General features: G+C 49.4%; 1 protein-coding gene across 3 annotated transcripts in view; it reads left to right on the top strand.

Moving 5' to 3' along the window:
- The window catches only part of LOC119937522 (cohesin subunit SA-2-like), a 70,401-nt gene that overhangs the window by 44,590 nt on the left and 4,269 nt on the right, over positions 1-21,542 (top strand). For all 3 annotated transcript variants that reach the window (XM_038757056.1, XM_038757055.1, XM_038757054.1), the window contains exons 17-28: positions 141-233; positions 1,218-1,307; positions 1,487-1,690; positions 2,466-2,542; positions 5,231-5,318; positions 6,989-7,069; positions 11,003-11,095; positions 11,482-11,650; positions 12,488-12,672; positions 14,666-14,767; positions 18,651-18,778; positions 20,335-20,463. In XM_038757056.1, the coding sequence (XP_038612984.1) occupies positions 141-233; positions 1,218-1,307; positions 1,487-1,690; positions 2,466-2,542; positions 5,231-5,318; positions 6,989-7,069; positions 11,003-11,095; positions 11,482-11,650; positions 12,488-12,672; positions 14,666-14,767; positions 18,651-18,778; positions 20,335-20,463 (1,439 nt within the window). The remainder of the gene's footprint in view (positions 1-140; positions 234-1,217; positions 1,308-1,486; positions 1,691-2,465; positions 2,543-5,230; positions 5,319-6,988; positions 7,070-11,002; positions 11,096-11,481; positions 11,651-12,487; positions 12,673-14,665; positions 14,768-18,650; positions 18,779-20,334; positions 20,464-21,542) is intronic.

Raw genomic sequence — 21,542 nt, 5'->3', positions numbered from 1 at the left:
AATGCGATGGATCGATTCCCTGCCCGCCACGAGCTTACAGTCGAGAGGCGGGGACCACTAAGCCCCGCGGCCCCCGACTGCGCCCGGGGGTCGTAAGACGAGCGACGGCGCGGGTGGTGAACGCCGCGCCTTACCTGCAGGTCCTCTCGGCGAAGGAGAAGAAGGTCCAGCTGGAAGACTGCACGAGGATGACCACCCATTTCTCAGCCACGCTGCCTCGACTGCTGGACAAGGTTTATTTATTTTATTTTGTTAGTATGTTTGGTTTTGTTCTCCGTCTCCCCCTTTTAGACTGTGGGGTAGGGACTGTCTCTCTCGACTGCTGGACAAGGTAGCGGCCGCCGCCCTCGATTTATTTGATTTTGTTAGTATGTTTGGTTTTGTTCTCTGTCTCCCCCTTTTAGACTGTGAGCCCACTGTTGGGTAGGGACTGTCCCTATATGTTGCCCTGAATTAGTAATAATAATTACAAAATGACAATAATAATGGGATTTGTGAAGCGCTCCGATGGTAATAATAATCCTACGTGCCAGGCGCTGCACTCACTAAGCACCGGGGTGGATACGAGCAAATCGGGGAGGACGCGGTCCCTGTCCCAGGTGGAGCCAATTGGAAGCCAATTTGGACTTCCCAAGCGCTTGGTACAGCGCTCTGCACATAGTAAGTGCTCAATAAATACGATTGATGATGACGATGATGACGACCAGGGTTTCCTCGGCGTCACACTGGGCTCCGCTCACGCCAGCCTCTTCGTCAAGTCCGGCCGCCGACCCCTCGTCCACGGCCCGCTTCTGGCCCGGAGAGCCCTCTCCCCTCAAATCCCACGGACGATGACTCTCCCCCGCTTCAAAGCCTTACTGCGGGCCCGTCTCCTCCGAGAAGCCTCCCCTGACTCGCTTGCTTTCTTCATTTCCCCTTTCCAAGCCCCACACCGCCTCGGTCCGAGATCTGTCGTTTTTTAATTTCTGTTCCTACCCGTCTCCCCCTCTAGACTGCCAGCTCTTTGCGGGTAGGGAATGTGTCCGTTGGTCGCCACGTTGTCCTAAGCGCTCAGCGCTGGGCTTTGCGCATAGCAAGCACTCGATCATCATCATCATCAATCGTATTTGTTGAGCGCTTACTACGTGCAGAGCACTGTACCAAACGCTTGGGAAGTATAAATCGGCAACGGTAAATACGACGGACCGACTGTCCTCACATCCCGCTCTCCCCCCCAGTTTTCCGCCGACGCGGGGAAGGTGGCCGACCTCCTGCAGGTTCTCCGCTACTTCGACCGGGACGCGTACGCGAACGGAGACGCGGGGAAGGTGAATTCGGGATCGGGGGAGAGAAGGAGACCGAAGGACCGGATCCCCGGCTCGTCCGCCGCGCGACCCCGGGCGAGTCGCTTCCCTCGCGTCCGTGCCAGCGCTTGGCACGGAGGAAGCGCTCAACAAATACCGCGGTTGTCGTTCCCGTGACGACGAGCTCCCTCCTTTCCTGGCAGCACGGGAGCGAGCTGACGGAGCAGGTGAAGGGACTGGTGCTCAGGCACCGGGAGCCCGGCGTCCTGGAGGCCTGCGCCGTAGCGTTCGCCGTCCTCTGCGGCCACGAGCCGACCCGGCCCGGCGGGGCGGCCCTGGCCCGGAGCCGGCTGACGGACCAGTTGGCCGCCCACCTCGCCCGGCTGCTGGAGGATTTCTTCCGCGAGGTAGGGGCACCAAGGCGCTGGGGTTGGGGCCTCACGGGAAGGGCGCAGGATTTGAACTCTGGACGGCTGCCGAGTGAATCTTGGAAAGATCCCGGGCCTGGGAATCAGAGGACCCGGAGTTCCCCTCCCGGCTCCGTCGCTTGCCCGCCCTGTGACCCCGGGCGAGTCGCTTCACTCCTCGTCTGTCAAATGGGGATGAAGAGCGAAGCGTGGCGCAGTGGAGTCAGAGGTCATGGGTTCGAATCCTAGCTCTGCCAGTTGTCAGCTGTGTGACTTTGGGCAAGTCACTTAGCTTCCCCGGGCCTCATTTCCCTCGTCTGTAAAATTAAGACCCCCGTGGGACAACCTGATCCCCTTGTAACCTCCCCAGCGCTTAGAACGGTGCTTTGCACAGAGTAGGTGCTTAATAAATGCCATCATCATCAACATTTAGACTGTGAGCCCACTGTTGGGTAGGGACTGTCTCTATATGTTGCCAATTTGTACTTCCCAAGCGCTTAGTACAGTGCTCTGCACAGAGTAAGCGCTCAGTAAATACGATTGATGATGATGATGATGATGGGAGCCCCACGTGGGTCAGGGACCGTGGCTTGTATCTACTTCAGTGCTTGGCACGTAGTAAGCGCCGTCATCGTTATTATCCCAAAACAGCGGGCAGGCGTAACGGGAGTCCGAGAGGGCCGTAAAGGAAAGCTCCTAGCCGCGGGAAGTTCAGAGGGGAGTTTCGGGATTTTTCACGCTCTTCCCTTCCTTCTCCTCGTCCCTCGGGGTTTAGGGAGAAGGTCTCCGTGCGGACGAAGAAGGGGTCGCCCAAATCTCCGCCACCCTGCAAAGAATAAGCGCGTTTTACAGGTGAGGTGCGGATTTTCCGTCGTCTCACGGTACGGGCGTTGTCACCGGGGACGTCCGAGCACGGTCACGTCGTCATCGTCATCATCAGTCGTATTTATTGAGCGCCTACTGTGTGCAGAGCACTGGACTAAGCGCTTGGGAAGTACAAGTTGGTAACATACGCCATCCACGTCGGGGCTCTGCTAAGATTCCTAAGGTGCTCCGGGGTCCGGAAATCTCCCAAGGGGAAGCCGCCGGCCAAAATAGAAAAGGAATGCAGAGGAAATGGGATCCAAAGCACCTTCTTCTCTCTGGAGGCTGGGATCGAGAAGAAGCATGGCCTAGGGGGAAGAGCCCGGGCCTGGGAATCAGAGGACCCGGGTTCTAATCCTGGCACTGCCACTAGTCAATCAATCAATCAGTCGTATTTATTGAGCGCTTACTGTGTGCAGAACGCTTGGGAAGTACAAGTTGGCAACATGTAGAGACAGTCCCTACCCAAGTAGTCTGCCCGTCTGCCCGAACCAGTGACTTCGGACAAGGCAGTTGACTTCTCTGGGCCTCAGTTTCCCCCACTGTAAAATGGAGATCTGATACCTGGTCTCTCTCCCGCTTAATAATAATAATGGCCTTTATTAAGCGCTTACTATGTGCAAAGCACTGTTCTAAGCACTGGGGAGGTTACAAACTTAGGTTGTCCCAAGGGGCTCACAGTCTTCATCCCCATTTTCCAGATGAGGGAACTGAGGCCCAGAGACGTGAAGCGACTTGCCCAAAGTCACACAGCTGACAAGCGGCGGAGCCGGGATTTGAACCCCAAAGCCCGGGCTCTTTCCGTTGAACCACACTGCTTCTCCTAAGACTTAGACTGTGAGCCCCTTCAGGGACTGGGTTCATTCACTCATTTCTTCAGCTGGATGTATTGAGCGCTTACTGGGTTCAGAGCACTGTGCTGAGCGCTTAGGAGAGGACAGCAGAACAAGAAACGGACACTTTCCCCGCCCGCCGCGAGCTGACAGTCCAGAGTCCGACCCGAGTATCGCGTATCATCATCATCATCATCATCGATCGCATTTATTGAGCGCTTACTATGTGCAGAGCACTGTACTAAGCGCTTGGGAAGTACCGATTGGCAACATATAGAGACATCTACCCCAGCGCGTGGAACAGTGTTCGATACAGAGGCCGAAAGACCCGATTCCTAATCCCCGATCCTCCACTTGTCTGCTGGGTGACCTCGGGCGGGTCACTTCTCTGGGTCTCGGTTCCCTCATCTGCAAAATGGGATGAAGACTTCCAGCTCCACCTGGGACAGGGTCACTTCTCTGGGTCTCGGTTCCCTCATCTGTAAAATGGGATGAAGACTTCCAGCTCCACCTGGGACGGGGACCGCGTCCTCCCCGATTTGCTCGTATCCACCCCGGTTCTTAGTGAGTGCAGCGCCTGGCACGTGGGATTATTATTACCATCGGAGCGCTTCACAAATCCCATTATTCTTGTCATTTTGTAATTATTATTACTAATTCAGGGCAACGCGGGAGGCGAGGCAATGAGGATGGGTGCGTGGCGGTGCTCTGGGGTATTTAAGTGCTTCCTATACTAAGCAGTGGGGTGGATGGGGATGAAGACTGTGAGATCCACGTGGGACAACCTGATCGCCTTGTATCCCCCCCAGCGCTTAGCACAGTGCTTTCAGTGTAGTAAGCGCTTAACAAATACCATCATCATTATGATTATTATTATCGAAGCTGGTGCATTAAGTCGTCTTAGACCCTGAAGGGACTTCGAAGGCCTTCCTCCGTCGATGGATGGGCTTCCATCGGCCAGGGGAGGAGGAGGAGGAGGGTGTCACTATCCAACACAATCACGACACCGCTCCCCGCGTGTCTGCGTGTTTGGTTGCGTTATCCGTCTCCCCCTTCCATTCATTCAGTCGTATTTATTGAGCACTTGATGTGTGCAGAGCACTGTGCTGGGCGCTTGGGAGGTAGAGGTTGGCGACGTGGGGAGACGGTCCCTGCCCGGCGACGACGGGCTCACGGTCTAGAAGGGGGAGACGGACAGCAAAACAGAACAGGTGTCAAAGTCGTCAGAACAAATCTAAGCGCTTAGTACGGTGCTCTGCACAAGTAAGCGCTCAATAAATACGACTGAATGAATTAACGCGGGCCACGTCGTGACAGATCCGGGCCGGAGAGCCCGCCTTTTGTTGTGTTGTCTGTCTCCCCCCTGTAGACTGTGAGCCCGCTGTTGGGTAGGGACCGTCTCTAGATGTTGCCAACTTGGACTTCCCAAGCGCTTAGTACAGTGCTCTGCACGCAGTAAGCGCTCAATGAATACGACTGAATGAATGAATGAATACAAGCAACAGGTTGGACACCGTCCCTGTCCCCCGTTTGACCGAAGAGGTCAAAGTGAAGGCCTCACAAGAAGGTCACGCGGGAGGCAATCAATCGATCATATTTATTGAGCACTTACTGTGTGCAGAGCACTGTACTAAGCGCTTGGGAAGTACAAGCGGGCAACGTATACAGTCCCTACCCAACAGTGGGCTCACAGTCTAGAAGAGACGAGCGGCGGAGTCGGGAGGAGAATCCAGGCCCTCCGATTCCCAAGCCCGGGCTCTTCCCAGTCGGCCACGCCGCTTTTCCCGGGGGGCTCCCGCGCGGACGGCGCCGGGGCTATGTTATGCGCTCCTTTGTCCCGCAGCACTCTCGACTTGAGCGGCCGCAGCGTGAGCGGGAAGACTGAGCGGCTGCTCGCCGCGGGCGCGGAGCACGGGAGTCTTCCCGTTCAGGTAAGCGGGGAGAGCGGGGCGGAATCGATCAATCCATCCATCGTATTTATCATCATCATCAATCATATTTATTGAGTGCTTACTATGTGTGGAGCACTGTACTAAGCGCTTGGGAAGTACAAATTGGCAACATCTAGAGACAGTCCCTACCCAACAGTGGGCTCACAGTCTAAAAGGGGGAGACAGAGAACAAAACCAAACATACTAACAAAATAAAATAAATAGAATAGATATGGACAAGTAAAATAAATAAATAGAGTAATAAATATGTACAAACATATATACATACATACAGGTGCTGTGGGGAAGGGAAGGAGGTAAGAAGGCGCTTACTATGGGCGGAGCACTGGACTAAGCACTTGGGAAGTCCAAGTTGGCAACATAGAGAGACGGTCCCTACTCAACAGCGGGCTCGCAGTCATCATCATCATCATCAGTCGTATTTATTGAGCGCTTACTGTGTGCGGAGCACTGGACTAAGCGCTTGGGAAGTCCAAGTTGGCAACCTATAGAGACGGTCCCTACCCAACAGTGGGTTCGCAGTCATCATCATCATCATCAATCGTATTTATTGAGCGCTTACTGTGGGCGGAGCACTGTACTAAGCGCTTGGGAAGTCCACGTTGGCAACATAGAGAGACGGTCCCTACCCAACAGTGGGCTCGCAGTCATCATCATCATCATCAATCGTATTTATTGAGCGCTTACTGTGTGCGGAGCACTGGATTAAGCGCTTGGGAAGTCCACGTTGGCAACCTATAGAGACGGTCCCTACCCAACAGTGGGCTCGCAGTCATCATCATCATCAATCGTATTGAGCGCTTACTGTGTGCGGAGCACTGGACTAAGCGCTTGGGAAGTCCAAGTTGGCAACCTATAGAGACGGTCCCTACCCAACAGCGGGCTCACAGTCTAAAAGGGGGAGACGGAGAACAAAACCAAACAGACTAACAAGGGAGCGAGAGCCAGCCTCCTTCGATTCGTTCGTTTGATCGGACTTATTGCGCGCTTACCGTGTGCGGAGCACCGGACTCAACTCAGTAAGATAACGGACAGACACGTTCCCGCCCACGGCGAGCTCGCAGCCCGGAGGGGGGAGATGGGCGTTCGTAGAGATAAATCGGTAAATAAATAAATTCCGTCGGATCTGTTGAGCGCTTATTCCGTGCGGGGCACGACGCTAAGCCCTTGGTAAAGGACGGAACTCCTCTAAACAGACGCATTCTCGCCTGTCCCGCCATCGACCCCCGGCCCACATCCTCCGTCTGCCCATCCGCCAAGCTCGCTCTCTTCCTCCCTTCAAGGCCCTACTGAGCGCTCACCTCCTCCAGGAGGCCTTCCCAGACTGAGCCCCCTCCTTCCTCTCCCCTCTCCATCCCCCCCATCTTACCTCCTTCCCTTCCCCACAGCACCTGTATATATGGATATATGTTTGTACATATTTATTACTCTATTTTACTTGTACATATCTATCCTATTTATTTTATTTTGTTAGCATGTTTGGTTTTGTTCTCTGTCTCCCCCTTTCAGACTGTGAGCCCACTGTTGGGTAGGGACTGTCTCTATATGTTGCCGACTTGGACTTCCCAAGCGCTTAGTACAGTGCTCTGCACATAGTAAGCGCTCAATAAATACGATTGATGATGATGACGATGTGCTTTTCCCCCCAGATCGCCCTCCCGGCTCTGCAGTGCAGTTACTACAGCCTCCTGTGGCAACTGGCTTCGGCCTCCGACGGACAACTCTCCGGGGTTTGTTTTCCCAGAACCGCCCCCGCCGCCCGCGGCTTCGTGGTCTCAACTAATAACCCGACCGAGAATTCATTCATTCATTCAGTCGTATTTATTGAGCGCTTACTGTGTGCAGAGCACTGGACTAAGCGCTTGGGAAGCACAAGTCGGCCACATCTAGAGACCGTCCCTACCCAACATTCATTCATTCATTCAATCGTGTTTATTGAGCGCTTACTGTGTGCAGAGCACTGGACTAAGCGCTTGGGAAGTCCAAGTTGGCAACATATAGAGACAGGCCCTACCCAACATTCATTCATTCATTCAATCATATTTATTGAGCGCTTACTGTGTGCAGAGCCCTGGACTAAGCGCTTGGGAAGTACAAGTTGGCAACATATAGAGACGGTCCCTACCCAACATTCATTCATTCAATCGTATTTATTGAGCGCTTACTGTGTGCAGAGCCCTGGACTAAGCACTTGGGAAGCACAAGTCGGCCACATCTAGGGACCGTGCCTACCCAAGATTCATTCATTCAGTTGTCTTTATTGAGCGCTTACTGTGTGCAGAGCACTGGACTAAGCGCTTGGGAAGCACAAGTTGGCAACATAGAGAGATGGTCCCTACCCAACATTCATTCATTCATTCAATCGTATTTATTGAGCGCTTACTGTGTGCAGAGCACTGGACTAAGCGCTTGGGAAGCACAAGTCAGCAACATCTAGAGACCGTCCCTACCCAACATTCATTCATTCATTCATTCATTCAATCATATTTATTGAGCGCTTACTGTGTGCAGAGCACTGGACTAAGCGCTTGGGAAGCACAAGTCGGCAACATACAGAGACGGTCCCTACCCAACATTCATTCATTCATTCAATCGTATTTATTGAGCGCTTACTGTGTGCAGAGCACTGGACTAAGCGCTTGGGAAGTACAAGTTGGCAACATCTAGGGACCGCCCCTACCCAACATTCATTCATTCAATCGTATTTATTGAGCGCTTACTGTGTGCAGAGCACTGGACTTAAGCGCTTTGGAAGTAGAAGTTGGCAACATATAGAGACCATCCCTACCCAACATTCATTCATTCATTCAATCGTATTTATTGAGCGCTTACTGTGTGCAGAGCACTGTACTAAGCGCTTGGGAAGTCCAAGTTGGCAACAACTAGAGACGGTCCCTACCCAACAGCAGGCTCACAGTCTAGAAGAGGGAGACAGACAACAAAACATATAAACCAAATAAAATAAATAGAATAGATATGTACAAGTAAAATAAATATTCATTCATTCATTCAATCGTATTTACTGAGCACTTACTGTGTGCAGAGCACTGTACTAAGCGCTTGGGAAGTATAAGTCGGCAACATCTAGAGACGGTCCCTACCCAACATTCATTCATTCATTCAATCGTATTTATTGAGCGCTTACTGTGTGCACAGCACTGTACTAAGCGCTTGGGAAGCACAAGTCGGCAACGTCTAGCGACGGTCCCTACCCAACGTTCATTCATTCATTCTATCGTATTTCTTGAGCGCTTACTGTGTGCAGAGCACTGGACTAAGCGCTGGGGTGGATCCAAGCAAACCGGTCCCTGCCCCACACGGGGCTCGCAGGGGTAAGCCCCGTTTTGCAGAGGATATATAGAGATGCCCAAGCGCTTAGTACAGTGCTCTGCACACAGTAAGCACTCAATAAATACGATCGATGATGATGATGATGACGGTCCCTACCCAACAGTGCTTGGCCCATAGGAAGCGCTTAACAAATCCCCCAATTATCATCATTATCATCATCATCATCATCAATCGTATTTACTGAGCGCTTACTATGTGCAGAGCACTGTACTAAGCGCTTGGGAAGTACAAATTGGCAACATATAGAGACAATCCCTACCCAACAGTGGGCTCACGGTCTAAAATAATTATGATTATTATTATAGTAGTCACAGCCCCTCCCTTGACTTTAAAGACGATGCCGTCGGCGGAACGCGAGAAGAGGTTCAATCGATCTGTGGTATTTTTTGAGCGCTCCTTACGTCCAAAGAACCGTCCTAAGCACGTGGGAGATTTCACACAATTAGCCACATTCCCTGCCCTTAACGAGCTTTCAGTCGAAGGGGGGGGAGACAGAAATTACTATGAATAAATAATTTCTACTATGAAATTTATGGATTAACGCAATATAGAACCGTCTTCAGGTTCTTGGCAGGATGGAGGTGGATGTGACTATTGGCAACCGCTGGCCGAGCTTTTTTGTTTTATCTTGTTTTTGTTTTATGGTACTGAAGGGTTTACTAGGCGCCGGACACTGTACTAAGCGTTGGCGTAGATAGCCGCTCATCAAGTTGGACACAGTCGGTGTCTCACGTGGGGCTCACGGTCCTCATCTAGACTGTGGGCCCACTGTCGGGTAGGGACCGTCTCTAGATGTTGCCAACTTGGACTTCCCAAGCGCTTAGTACAGTGCTCTGCACACAGTAGGTGCTCAATAAATACGATTGATTGATTCATCCCCATTTTACGGGTGAGGGAACTGAGGCCCAGTGAAAGGGAGTGACTTGAAGCAGCGTGGCGCAGTGGAAAGAGCCCGGGCTTTGGAGTCAGAGGTCGTGGGTTCGAATCCCGACTCCACCACATGACGGCTGGGTGACTGTGGGCGAGTCACTTCACTTCTCTGGGCCTCAGTGACCTCATCTGTAAAACGGGGATGAAGACTGTGAGCCCCCCGCAGGACAACCTGATCACCTTGTAACCTCCCCGGCACTTAGAACGGTGCTTTGCACAGAGTAAGCGCTTAACAAATACCACCATTATCACTATTATTCTCTGGGCCTCAGTTCCCTCATCTGGAAAATGGGGATGAAGACTGTGAGCCCCACGTGGGACAACCTGATTACCTTGTATCCCCCCCACGGCGCTTAGAACAGCGCTTGGCCCATAGTGAGCGCTTAACAAATGCCGTCATCATCATCACGGCCACACAGCAGACCGGTGGCAGAGTAGGGATCGGAACCCAGGACCTACTTAATTTATTTGTTTTAATTGGTATCGACGATTGATTGATTTATTGATTGACGGCACCTTAGACGGTGAGCCCACCTTTTAGACTGTGAGCCCACCGTTGGGTAGGGACCATCTCTATACGTTGCCAACTTGGACTTCCCAAGCGCTTAGTACAGTGCTCTGCACACAGTAAGCGCTCAATAAATACGATTGATTGATTGATTGATTGACGGCACTCTTCCCACTGTGGCTACAGATGCTCTTGTTCCCCACTACAATATTTCGATTGTCTCATTTTTATTTTTTTTTTGAAATGCAGAACTTCAGATCAGTTCCTGGGGATTTAGAGGCGCCTTGCTCAGCAAGTAGGCCCTCGGTTATTTTATTTTTCTTTCGGGTGGGAGCGATTTTTTCTATTTGTGAAGCCTTTACTGTGAAGCAGGGGTCCATGATGATGATGATGGCATTTATTAAGCGCTTACTATGTGCAAAGCACTGTTCTAAGCGCTGGGGAGGTTACAAGGTGATCAGGTTGTCCCACGGGGGGCTCACAGTCTTAATCCCCATTTTCCAGATGAGGGAACTGAGGCCCAGAGAAGTGAAGTGACTTGCCCAAAGTCACCCAGCTGACAATTGGCGGAGCCGGGATTTGAACCCGTGACCTCTGACTCCAAAGCCCGGGCTCTTTCCATTGAGCCACGCTGCTTCTCCAAGCTGACGGACAGCGCTCTGCACACAGTAAAGGCGCTCAATAAATACGATCGAACGAATGAATGAAATGTCCTGGGGTTCACAGTCCTAAGCCCCGTTTTACAGATGAAGCAGCTCGCCCAAGGCACACCCTAACCGCTCAATAAATACGACTGAACGAATTTCCGTGTCGATAATCCCTTTTCCTGCAGGGATTTTTTTTCTTAAAATCCTCTTTTTTTTTTTTTTTTTAGGATGACACGGTGGAGTTGAAGAATCGGGTGAAGTGCTTCTGCCAGGTGTGCGGATCCTACCTCAGTCACCCGGAGAGGGATTTGAGCGAAAAGGTTGGCGTCTTGTGTTCTACAACTCCGATGTTGCTCCAAAAATAAATCTCCCCAGGGGCTCATCAAGCGGAGGCTGCCGCGGTTTGGGATCTTAGCTTCCGGGATGTCGGAGAATCGCGGGACTGGAAAAAATTGATGATAATAGGGATTATAATAATAGTGCTTGCTAAGCCGCTGAGTATGTGTCCAAGTCGGACACGGTCCCCGTCCCCCGTGGGGCTCACACAGTCTTAGGAGGGACTAGGATTTCATCCCCGTTTGACAGATGAGGAAACCGAGGCCCGGCTCCCAGGCCCGAGCTTTCCCCAGAAACTTTCCGCGGGCGCTTCCGTGGCGAACGCCGGAAGCTTCCCTAGCCCCTTGCGTCGCTTGCCCTTGTGTTTTAGGCCTTCGTCCTCCTCTGCGATCTGCTGTTCGCCTCGAGTCACCGAGGCCCGGGAGACGAGGCGGGATTCGGCCTCTCGTTCCTTCCCCCGGCCCCGGAGCTGCAGTCGGCCATCCTCGGATTCGTCCGGGATCGGGTGTTCGTGGAGGAGGAGGACGACGGGACCTCGGGTAAAACGGACTTTTCCTCCGAAGCCGGGACCTTCCCGAAAGGGCCTCGGCGGCGGAGGGGTGGGATGGCCTCACGTCGGCTTGGGAGCCGCTCCGGATTTTCCCTGTGGAAAATCCGGACAGTGGAGGCTCAAAGGAGCTCTGTGCCTGGGTTTCTTGACGGCAGACTGCCAAGTCGGTGCCCGTTTTAATCAATCAATCAATCGTATTTATTGAGCGCTTACTATGTGCAGAGCACTGTACTAAGCGCTTGGGAAGTACAAATTGGCAACACATAGAGACAGTCCCTACCCAACAGTGGGCTCACAGTCTAAAAGGGGGAGACTGAGAACAGAGCCAAACATACCAACAAAATAAAATAGGATAGAAATGTACAAGATAAATAAATAGAGTAATAAATATGTACAACCATATATACATATATACAGGTGCTGTGGGGAAGGGAAGGAGGTAAGATGGGGGGATGAAGAGGGACGAGGGGGAGAGGAGGGAAGGGGCTCAGTCTGAGTTTTAGCGAGTTTTAGTTTTAGTTTAGTTTTTAGTTTTAGTTTCTGGTTTTAGCGAGTGTGAGATCGGCTCTGTCGCTCTTGGCCAGGGAGGGGGAAAAAAATGAACAGAAAATGCCTTTTCTGGGTGGGCAGGTTATCTTCCTACTAGTGGATGAGGGAAAAAATGGGAAAAAAAGAGGCACAGAGCAGTCAGTTGTATTTATTGAGCGCTTATCGTGTGCGGAGCCAGCGGTCAGTTGACGGGGGGTTGGATTTTTCGACGGTCTGAATCGGGCGAGTCAGACGTGCTCGGGGGGCGAGGTTGTTAACGCGGGACCCGTGTTCCCAGGCCCGGCCGAAGAGGCGGCGGAGGGGCAAAAGATGGAAGAGGAGGAGAAAAAGAGGAAAGAACGAGAGCGAAAACTGACCGCCTTGCCTCGGAGGAGGAGTCTGCTGGCTGTTTACTGTAAACTCATTGCTTCCGACGTGGTGGACGGGTCCTCGGCTGCGGAGGTTTTCGGCCACTACGTGAAGGTCGTTCTTTTTTAGCGGAATTCGTTGAGGCTCACCGCGCGCCAGGGTTGTGACCGTCACGCGCCAAGCGCGTTTCGAAGCCCCGGGGTGGACACAAGCCAGTGGGGTCGGACGCGGTCCACGTCCCCGTCTTACGGATGAGGGGACTGAGGCCCAGTGAAGTGACTTACCCAGGGTCACGCGGAGCCGGGACTAGACCGCCAGGCCACTAGCCGGCCTCCCGCCTGGCCCCGTGAAGGGATTTTTGGTGGATTCGATCCACATTTAAAGGGTCTGGGGGTCGAAGGGGAGCGATGGGCTGGGTTTTCAGAGACCGGTCTCCACCCTCTCCGGCGGCGTGAGTTGGGTTGTCGGTTCCCGAGAAGCCGGGTGACTTGCCCAAGGTCACACAGCAGACGTGTGGCAGAGCCGGGATTCAAACCCGTGACCTCCGACTCCAAGGCCCGGGCTCTTTCCGCCGAGCCGCGCTGCTTCCCGTGGCTTCGGCCACGGACATCTCTGGAATCTATTTTTTTTATTCGTATTACCGTCTGCCTCCCCCTCGAGACTACAGGCTCGTTGCGGACAGGGAATGCGGCTGTCTGCCGTTCTGTTTTACACTCCCAAGCGTTTAGTACAGTGTTATTTTTCATTGTGATTTTTCATTGGCCCTGCTGAGAGCTCACCTCCTCCAGGAGGCCTTCCCAGACTGAGCCCCTTCCTTCCTCTCCCCCTCGTCCCCCTCTCCATCCCCCCCATCTTACCTCCTTCCCTTCCCCACAGCACCTGTATATATGTATATATGTTTGTACATATTTATTACTCTATTTTACTTGTACATATCTATTCTATTTATTTTATTTTGTTAGTATGTTTGGTTTTGTTCTATGTCTCCCCCTTTTAGACTGTGAGCCCACTGTTGGGTAGGGACTGTCTCTATATGTTGCCAATTTGTACTTCCTAAGTGCTTAGTACAGTGCTCTGCACATAGTAAGCGCTCAATAAATACGATTGATGATGATGATGATGATGATTATTTGCACGGTAAGCGCTCAATAACTATAGAGCGAATGACCGTGGATGGGGACTAGAAGAGGGAGGGAATGACGGCGGGGAATAGTTTTCACCCAAAGACATCTTCTAGAGTGCATTTCCGCACTCGGGGCGGCCAGAGTCGTAATGCGCGTATTTATTAAGCGCCTAGTGGGCAGAGTGCTGAGAAGGAGGGCAGCCTAGTGGTTAGGGCCTCGGAGTCAGGAGGACCTGGGTTCTAATCCCGGTCGCACCACTTACCGTGTGACCTCGGGCAAGTCCCTTCCCCGGGCCCCCGTTCCCTCATCTGTCGTGTGGGGACGGAGACTGTGCGAGGAGAAGCGCAAAGAGCCCGGGCTTTGGAGTCGGAGGTCATGGGTTCGAATCCCTTCTCCGCCCCTTGTCAGCTGGGTGACGTTGGGCCGGTCACTTCGCTTCTCGGGGCCTCAGTTCCCTCATCTGGAAAATGGGGATGAAGACTGTGAGCCCCACATGGGACAACCTGATCACCTTGTATCCCCCCAGCGCTTAGAACAGTGCTTTTGCACATAGCGCTTAACAAATGCCATCCTTATTATTATTATTATTATTAAATCCCCGGCCTCCTGCCCGGACCTGCCGACGAGAAAGTAATTTGGGGGCCCCCCCGCCGCAGGAGAACGATTCTGCTTCTCCGAGGCGACCGAGTCCGACCGAGCTCCTGGATTTATTCCCCGGACATCGGCTCCCTGCTTCGACCCGGGGCTTTTCCGGCCCCCGTCCCGGACTCAGTCCCGAGCTCCGTCGGTCGGTCGTGTTTATCCGAGCGCTTGGGTTCCCCCTTCCTCGCTGGGGCCGTGCGCGCCGGACCCCCCGGTAGAACTGAAAGCGCGTCGCCCTTTTCCCGGCGTCCGTCTCTTAAACATCGAGGATGTCATTTTCCCCCCGTGCCGGTCCCGCGGCGAGGTGGTAACGCGTCTCCCTGTTCCGTTGCTCCGAAAAGGCGTACGACGACTTCGGAGACATCATTAAAGAAACCCTGAGCCGAACGAGGCACAACAGTCAAGTTGGGACGGCCAGGACGCTGATCCTCTGTTTGAAGAAGGTAAGGGGGACGCCGGAGCGCCGGGAATCTCCAGTTTGTACGCTTGGCTCCCCTAACGCCAACCTACACGCTGTACCTCAACCTCGTCTATATCACCTACCCTTTGCCCACATCCCTCCCTCTGGCCTGGAACTCCCTCTTTATTTTTATTAATGATGTGTATATGTCCATAATTATTTTTATTATAATAATGCTACTGATGACTCCGTCTGGCCTTCCCAGACTGAGCCCCTTCCTTCCTCTCCCCCTCGTCCCCCTCTCCATCCCCCCCATCTTCCCTCCTTCCCTTCCCCACAGCACCTGTATATATGTTTGTATATATTATATATTTTATTATCGTTATTATTATTTATCATATATTATATTATTATATATTACATTATTTTATCATTATTATTAGTAGGTGCTTAACAAATGCCATTATCATTATTATTATTTATTATATTATATATTATATTATCATTTATTATATATTATATTATTACATATTGTATTATTATCAACATTATTATGATATATTATATAATTTTATTATTATTATTTATTATATGTTATATTATTATATATTACATTATTATTATCATTAGTAGTAGTAGTAGTAGTAGTAGTACAGTGCTCTGCACTCAATATATACGAAGCGCTTGGTACAGTGCCCCGCACACAGTAAGCGCTCAACAGATGCGACTGAATGAATGAATATGTTGTTAGGTTGTCTGTCTCCCCCTTCTAGACTGTATTATATATTATATTATTATTATTTATTATATATCATATATTGTATTATTATCATTATTATTTATATATTATATTATTATGTTATATTATTATATTATTATTACCATTATTATTAGTAAGCGCTTAGCAAATGCCATTATCATTATTATTATTTGTTATATTATATATTATATTATTATTTATTATATATTATTACATATTATATTATCACCATTATTATATATTTTATTATTATATATTATATTATTATTTCTTATGTTATATTATTATATATTATATTATTATATATTACATTATTATTATCATTATTAGTAGTAGTAGTAGTAGTACAGTGCTCTGCGCTCAATATATACAAAGCGCTTGGGACAGTGCCCCGCACACAGTAAGCGCTCAACAGATGCGACTGAATGAATGAATATGTTGTTAGGTTGTCTGTCTCCCCCTTCTAGACTGTATTATATATTATATTATTATGTTATATTATTATATTATTATTACCATTATTATTAGTAAGCGCTTAGCAAATGCCATTATCATTATTATTATTTGTTATATTATATATTATATTATTATTTATTATATATTATTACATATTATATTATCACCATTATTATATATTTTATTATTATATATTATATTATTATTTCTTATGTTATATTATTATATATTATATTATTATATATTACATTATTATTATCATTATTAGTAGTAGTAGTAGTAGTACAGTGCTCTGCGCTCAATATATACGAAGCGCTTGGGACAGTGCCCCGCACACAGTAAGCGCTCAACAAATGTGACTGAATGAATGAATATGTTGTTAGGTTGTTTGTCTCCCCCTTCTAGACTGTGAGCCCGCTGTCGGGTAGGGGCCGTCTCTGTATGTTGCCAACCTGGACTTTCCAAGCGCTTAGTACAGTGCTCTGCACACAGTAAGCGCTCAATAAATACGATTGAATGAATGAATGAATTGAATGAACGAACAGTGCTCGGCCCATAGCTCTTAACAAGTACCGTAATTACGATCGGAAGGCTCCCAAATGAGCCCCGGTGACTTTTGGGAGAAGCAATCAATCAATCAGTCGTATTTATTGAGCGCCCACTGTGTGCAGAGCACTGTACTAAGCGCTTGGGAAGTACAAGTTGGCGACATATAGAGACGGACCCTACCCAACAGTGGACGTGGCCCGGCGGAAAGAGCCCAGGCCCGGGGGTCCGAAGGACTGTTTTAGACGGTGAGCCTGCTGTTGGGTAGGGACTGTCTCTATATGTTGCCAATTTGTACTTCCCAAGCGCTTAGTACAATGCTCTGCACACAGTAAGCGCTCAATAAATACGATTGGTGATGATGATGATGATATGTTGCCAACTTGGACTTCCCAAGCGCTTAGTCCAGTGCTCCGCACACAGTAAGCGCTCACTAAATACGACTGAATGAGTGAATGAATGTTGGGTAGGGACGGTCTCTAGATGTGGCCGACTTGGACATCCCGAGCGCTTAGTCCAGTGCTCTGCACACAGTAAGCGCTCACTAAATACGATTAAATGAATGTTGGGTAGGGACGGTCTCTAGATGTGGCCGACTTGGACTTCCCGAGCGCTTAGTCCAGTGCTCTGCACACAGTAAGCGCTCACTAAATACGATCGAATGAATGAATGAGTGTTGGGTAGGGACGGTCTCTAGATGTGGCCGACTTGGACTTCCCGAGCGCTTAGTCCAGTGCTCTGCACACAGTAAGCGCTCAATAAATATGATTGATGATGATGATGATGATATGTTGCCAACTTGGACTTCCCAAGCGCTTAGTACAGTGCTCTGCGCACAGTAAGCGCTCACTAAATACGATCGAATGAATGAATGAGTGTTGGGTAGGGACGGTCTCTAGATGTGGCCGACTTGGACTTCCCGAGCGCTTAGTCCAGTGCTCCGCACACAGTAAGCGCTCACTAAATACGATTGAATGAATGAATGAGTGTTGGGTAGGGACGGTCTCTAGACGTGGCCAACTTGGACTTCCCGAGCGCTTAGTCCAGTGCTCCGCACACAGTAAGCGCTCACTAAATACGATCGAATGAATGAGTGTTGGGTAGGGACGGTCTCTAGACGTGGCCGACTTGGACTTCCCGAGCGCTTAGTCCAGTGCTCCGCGCACAGTAAGCGCTCACTAAATACGATTGAATGAATGAATGAGTGTTGGGTAGGGACGGTCTCTAGACGTGGCCGACTTGGACTTCCCGAGCGCTTAGTCCAGTGCTCCGCACACAGTAAGCGCTCACTAAATACGATTGAATGAATGAATGAGTGTTGGGTAGGGACGGTCTCTAGACGTGGCCAACTTGGACTTCCCGAGCGCTTAGTCCAGTGCTCCGCGCACAGTAAGCGCTCACTAAATACGATTGAATGAATGAATGAGTGTTGGGTAGGGACGGTCTCTAGACGTGGCCGACTTGGACTTCCCGAGCGCTTAGTCCAGTGCTCCGCGCACAGTAAGCGCTCACTAAATACGATTGAATGAATGAATGAGTGTTGGGTAGGGACGGTCTCTAGACGTGGCCGACTTGGACTTCCCGAGCGCTTAGTCCAGTGCTCTGCGCACAGTAAGCGCTCACTAAATACGATTGAATGAATGAATGAGTGTTGGGTAGGGACGGTCTCTAGACGTGGCCGACTTGGACTTCCCGAGCGCTTAGTCCAGTGCTCCGCGCACAGTCAGCGCTCACTAAATACGATTGAATGAGTGAATGAATGTTGGGTAGGGACGGTCTCTAGATGTGGCCGACTTGGACTTCCCGAGCGCTTAGTCCAGTGCTCCGCGCACAGTAAGCGCTCACTAAATACGATTGAATGAATGAATGAATGTTGGGTAGGGACGGTCTCTAGACGTGGCCGACTTGGACTTCCCGAGCGCTTAGTCCAGTGCTCTGCACACAGTAAGCGCTCAGTAAATATGATTGATTGATTGACTCGGGTTCTAATCCCAGCTCTGCCCCGTGTCCGGCCGTGAGACCCCGGGCAAGTGACTTGGCTTTCCCGGGCCTGGAAAACGGGAGCCCCGTGAGGGCCGGGGACCGCGGCCAACTGGATGAGCGCGTGTCTACCCCCCGCTCGGCCCCCGGTGAGCACTTAGTGAGCGCCACCACGGTTGTGTAGTCGTTCCAGAAGCACCTGGAGGCCCGCGATCCCTCGTTGGCCCACGTCAGAGAGCTGGCCCGGCGGTTTTCCCTCACCTTCGGCTGGGACCAGGTGAAATCCCGGGAGGCGGTCACTACGATCCACAAGTACGTCTCGCCCCGGCAGTTGGGGGGGGTCCCTTTGGTGGGATCCGGAAGCGTCCCTTCTGGGAAAACAGCCCCGGCCTGAGCGTCAAAAGGCCCTGGGTTCTAATCCCTGCTCCGCCACCGATCCGCTGTGTGGCCCTGGGCAAGTCACTTATAATAATAATAATGATGGCATTTATTAAGCGCTTACTATGTGCAAAGCACTGTTCTAAGCGCTGGGGAGGTTACAAGGTGATCAGGTTGTCCCATGGGGGGCTCACAGTCACTTCATGCGCTTAGTACAGTGCTCTGCTCACGGTGAGCGCTCAGTAAATACGATTGATTGATTCCCCGGGCCTCAGTTCCCTCATCTGTAAAATGGGGATCGAGACCGCGTCCACCCCCATTGGCTTGTAGCTCAAAGCGGCACCCGGAACACGGTAAGCGCTTAACGAAGACTGTTACTATTATTGTAATATTATTACAATACTACTATTAGTAATGGTAATATAGTAGTATATATTAGTAATAGTAATATAGTAGGTAGTAATATAATAGTATCTATTCTATTTATTTTATTTTGTTAGCATGTTTGGTTTTGTTCTCTGTCTCCCCCTTTTAGACTGTGAGCCCACTGTTGGGTAGGGACTGTCTCTATACGTTGCCAATTTGGACTTCCCAAGCGCTTAGTACAGTGCTCTGCACATGGTAAGCGCTCAGTAAATACGATTGATGATAGTATATATTAGTATATATAGTAGTATATATTAGTATATATATAGTAATATATATTAGTAATAATTAGTAAGATTAGTAAGCGCTTAACAAATGCCATCATCATCGTATGCTTGTATGTATTTATCACTCTATTTACTTATTTTATTTGTACATCTTCATTCTATTTATTTTATTTTGTTAATCTTTTGTCTTCTAGACTGTGAGCCCACTTTTGGGTAGGGACTGTCTCTATATGCTGCCAACTTGTACTTCCCAAGCCAGTCCAGTGCTCTGCCCACAGTAAGCGCTCAATAAATACGATTGAATGAATGAATAATAGTAGTATAATAGTACTAATATACTATTATATACTGTTATATATTATTTATATATTATATATATATAGTATTATATATTATATACTAATATACTATTATATACTATACTAATAGTACTACTAGTAGCATATATTAGTAATAATTAGTAAATACGATTGAATGAATGAATAATAGTAGTATAATAGTACTAATATACTATTATATATATTATATATATATATTATATATATACTATTATATCATCATCATCATCAATCGTATTTATTGAGCGCTTACTGTATGCAGAGCACTGTACTAAGCATTTGGGAAGTACAAGTTGGCATATATATATTATATATATATATTACATATAGTATATTAGTATATAATATATAATATATTATATATATATATAATATATATTATATATTATATACTAATATACTATTATATACTATACTACTAGTACTAATATACTACTAGTACTAATACTACTATCGTACTAATATTGTAACTATTATTATTCCCGGCTCTTCCCCGCAGGGAAGGGATCGAATTCGCATTTCACGGATTCCCCGGAGCCGAAGGGAACCCCCACCCTCCCAACTTAAGCTTTCTGATGGTCGTCGGCGAGTTCTCCAGCAAGCTGCTGAGACCCGACAGGAGGCTCGTGTGAGTGCGCGGCGGACCGACTGGCGAGCGGACGGGTCTTAGGGTGCTTAGAACAGTGCTTGGCACATAGTAAGCGCTTAATAAATGCCATTATTATTATTATTATTATTATTAAGACAAAACAGGGAGAGCTCAGCTCGTAAGCGGCCGCTCTCAAGTCGCTCGGGGCAGACCGAGCCGGAGAGGATTCTGGAATCCCTTCCTTCGCCAACCACCCCCCGGCATCCGACGGCCTGTACGTGCCTTGGAGTCCGACCAGCGGGATGCATTCCAGGATAGGAATAACCCACCCGATTTCCTGCGGAGGGAACAGCTGGCCGTTTATTTTGGTTCCGGAGATGCCTCCCGAATTAGCTGTTCGCTCGGGGAAGCGTTTCTGCCGACTCCTCCGTGCCGCTCGTTCGGTCGCGTCGCTTGGGCGCTCACCGTGCGCGGAGCCCGCGGGAGAGGACACGGAGAAGCGGGTAGAGCCTGGGCCTGGGAATCGGGAGGTCGTGGGGTCCGATCCCGGCTCCGCCGCTCGCCTGTGTGACCTCGGGCAAGCCGCTGTACTCGTCTGGGCCTCAGTTAACTCGTCTGGAAAATGGGGATTGAGACCGCGAGCCCCACACGGGACGGGGACTGGGTCCATCACGGATCGCTTGGCGCTTAGTAAAGAGTGAGGCACACAGTAAGCACTTAATAATAATAATAATAATAATGAGCCAGGCACACAGTAAGCACTTAATAACAATAATAATAATAATAATAATAATAATGAGCCAGGCACACAGTAAGCACTTAATAATAATAATAATAATAATGAGCCAGGCACACAGTAAGCACTTAATAATAATAATAATAATGAGCCAGGCACACAGTAAGCACTTAATAATAATAATAAGCCAGGCACACAGTAAGCACTTAATAATAATAATAATAATGAGCCAGGCACACAGTAAGCACTTAATAATAATAATAATAATAATGAGCCAGGCACACAGTAAGCACTTAATAATAATAATAATAATGAGCCAGGCACACAGTAAGCACTTAATAATAATAATAATAATAATAATAATAATAATAAGCCAGGCACA

The sequence above is a fragment of the Tachyglossus aculeatus genome, chromosome 15 (genome assembly GCF_015852505.1).
Source record: "Tachyglossus aculeatus isolate mTacAcu1 chromosome 15, mTacAcu1.pri, whole genome shotgun sequence".
Taxonomy (NCBI): domain Eukaryota; kingdom Metazoa; phylum Chordata; class Mammalia; order Monotremata; family Tachyglossidae; genus Tachyglossus; species Tachyglossus aculeatus.
The sequence above is the reverse complement of the archived record's forward strand: the minus strand, read 5'-3'. Positions and strand labels throughout refer to the sequence as shown.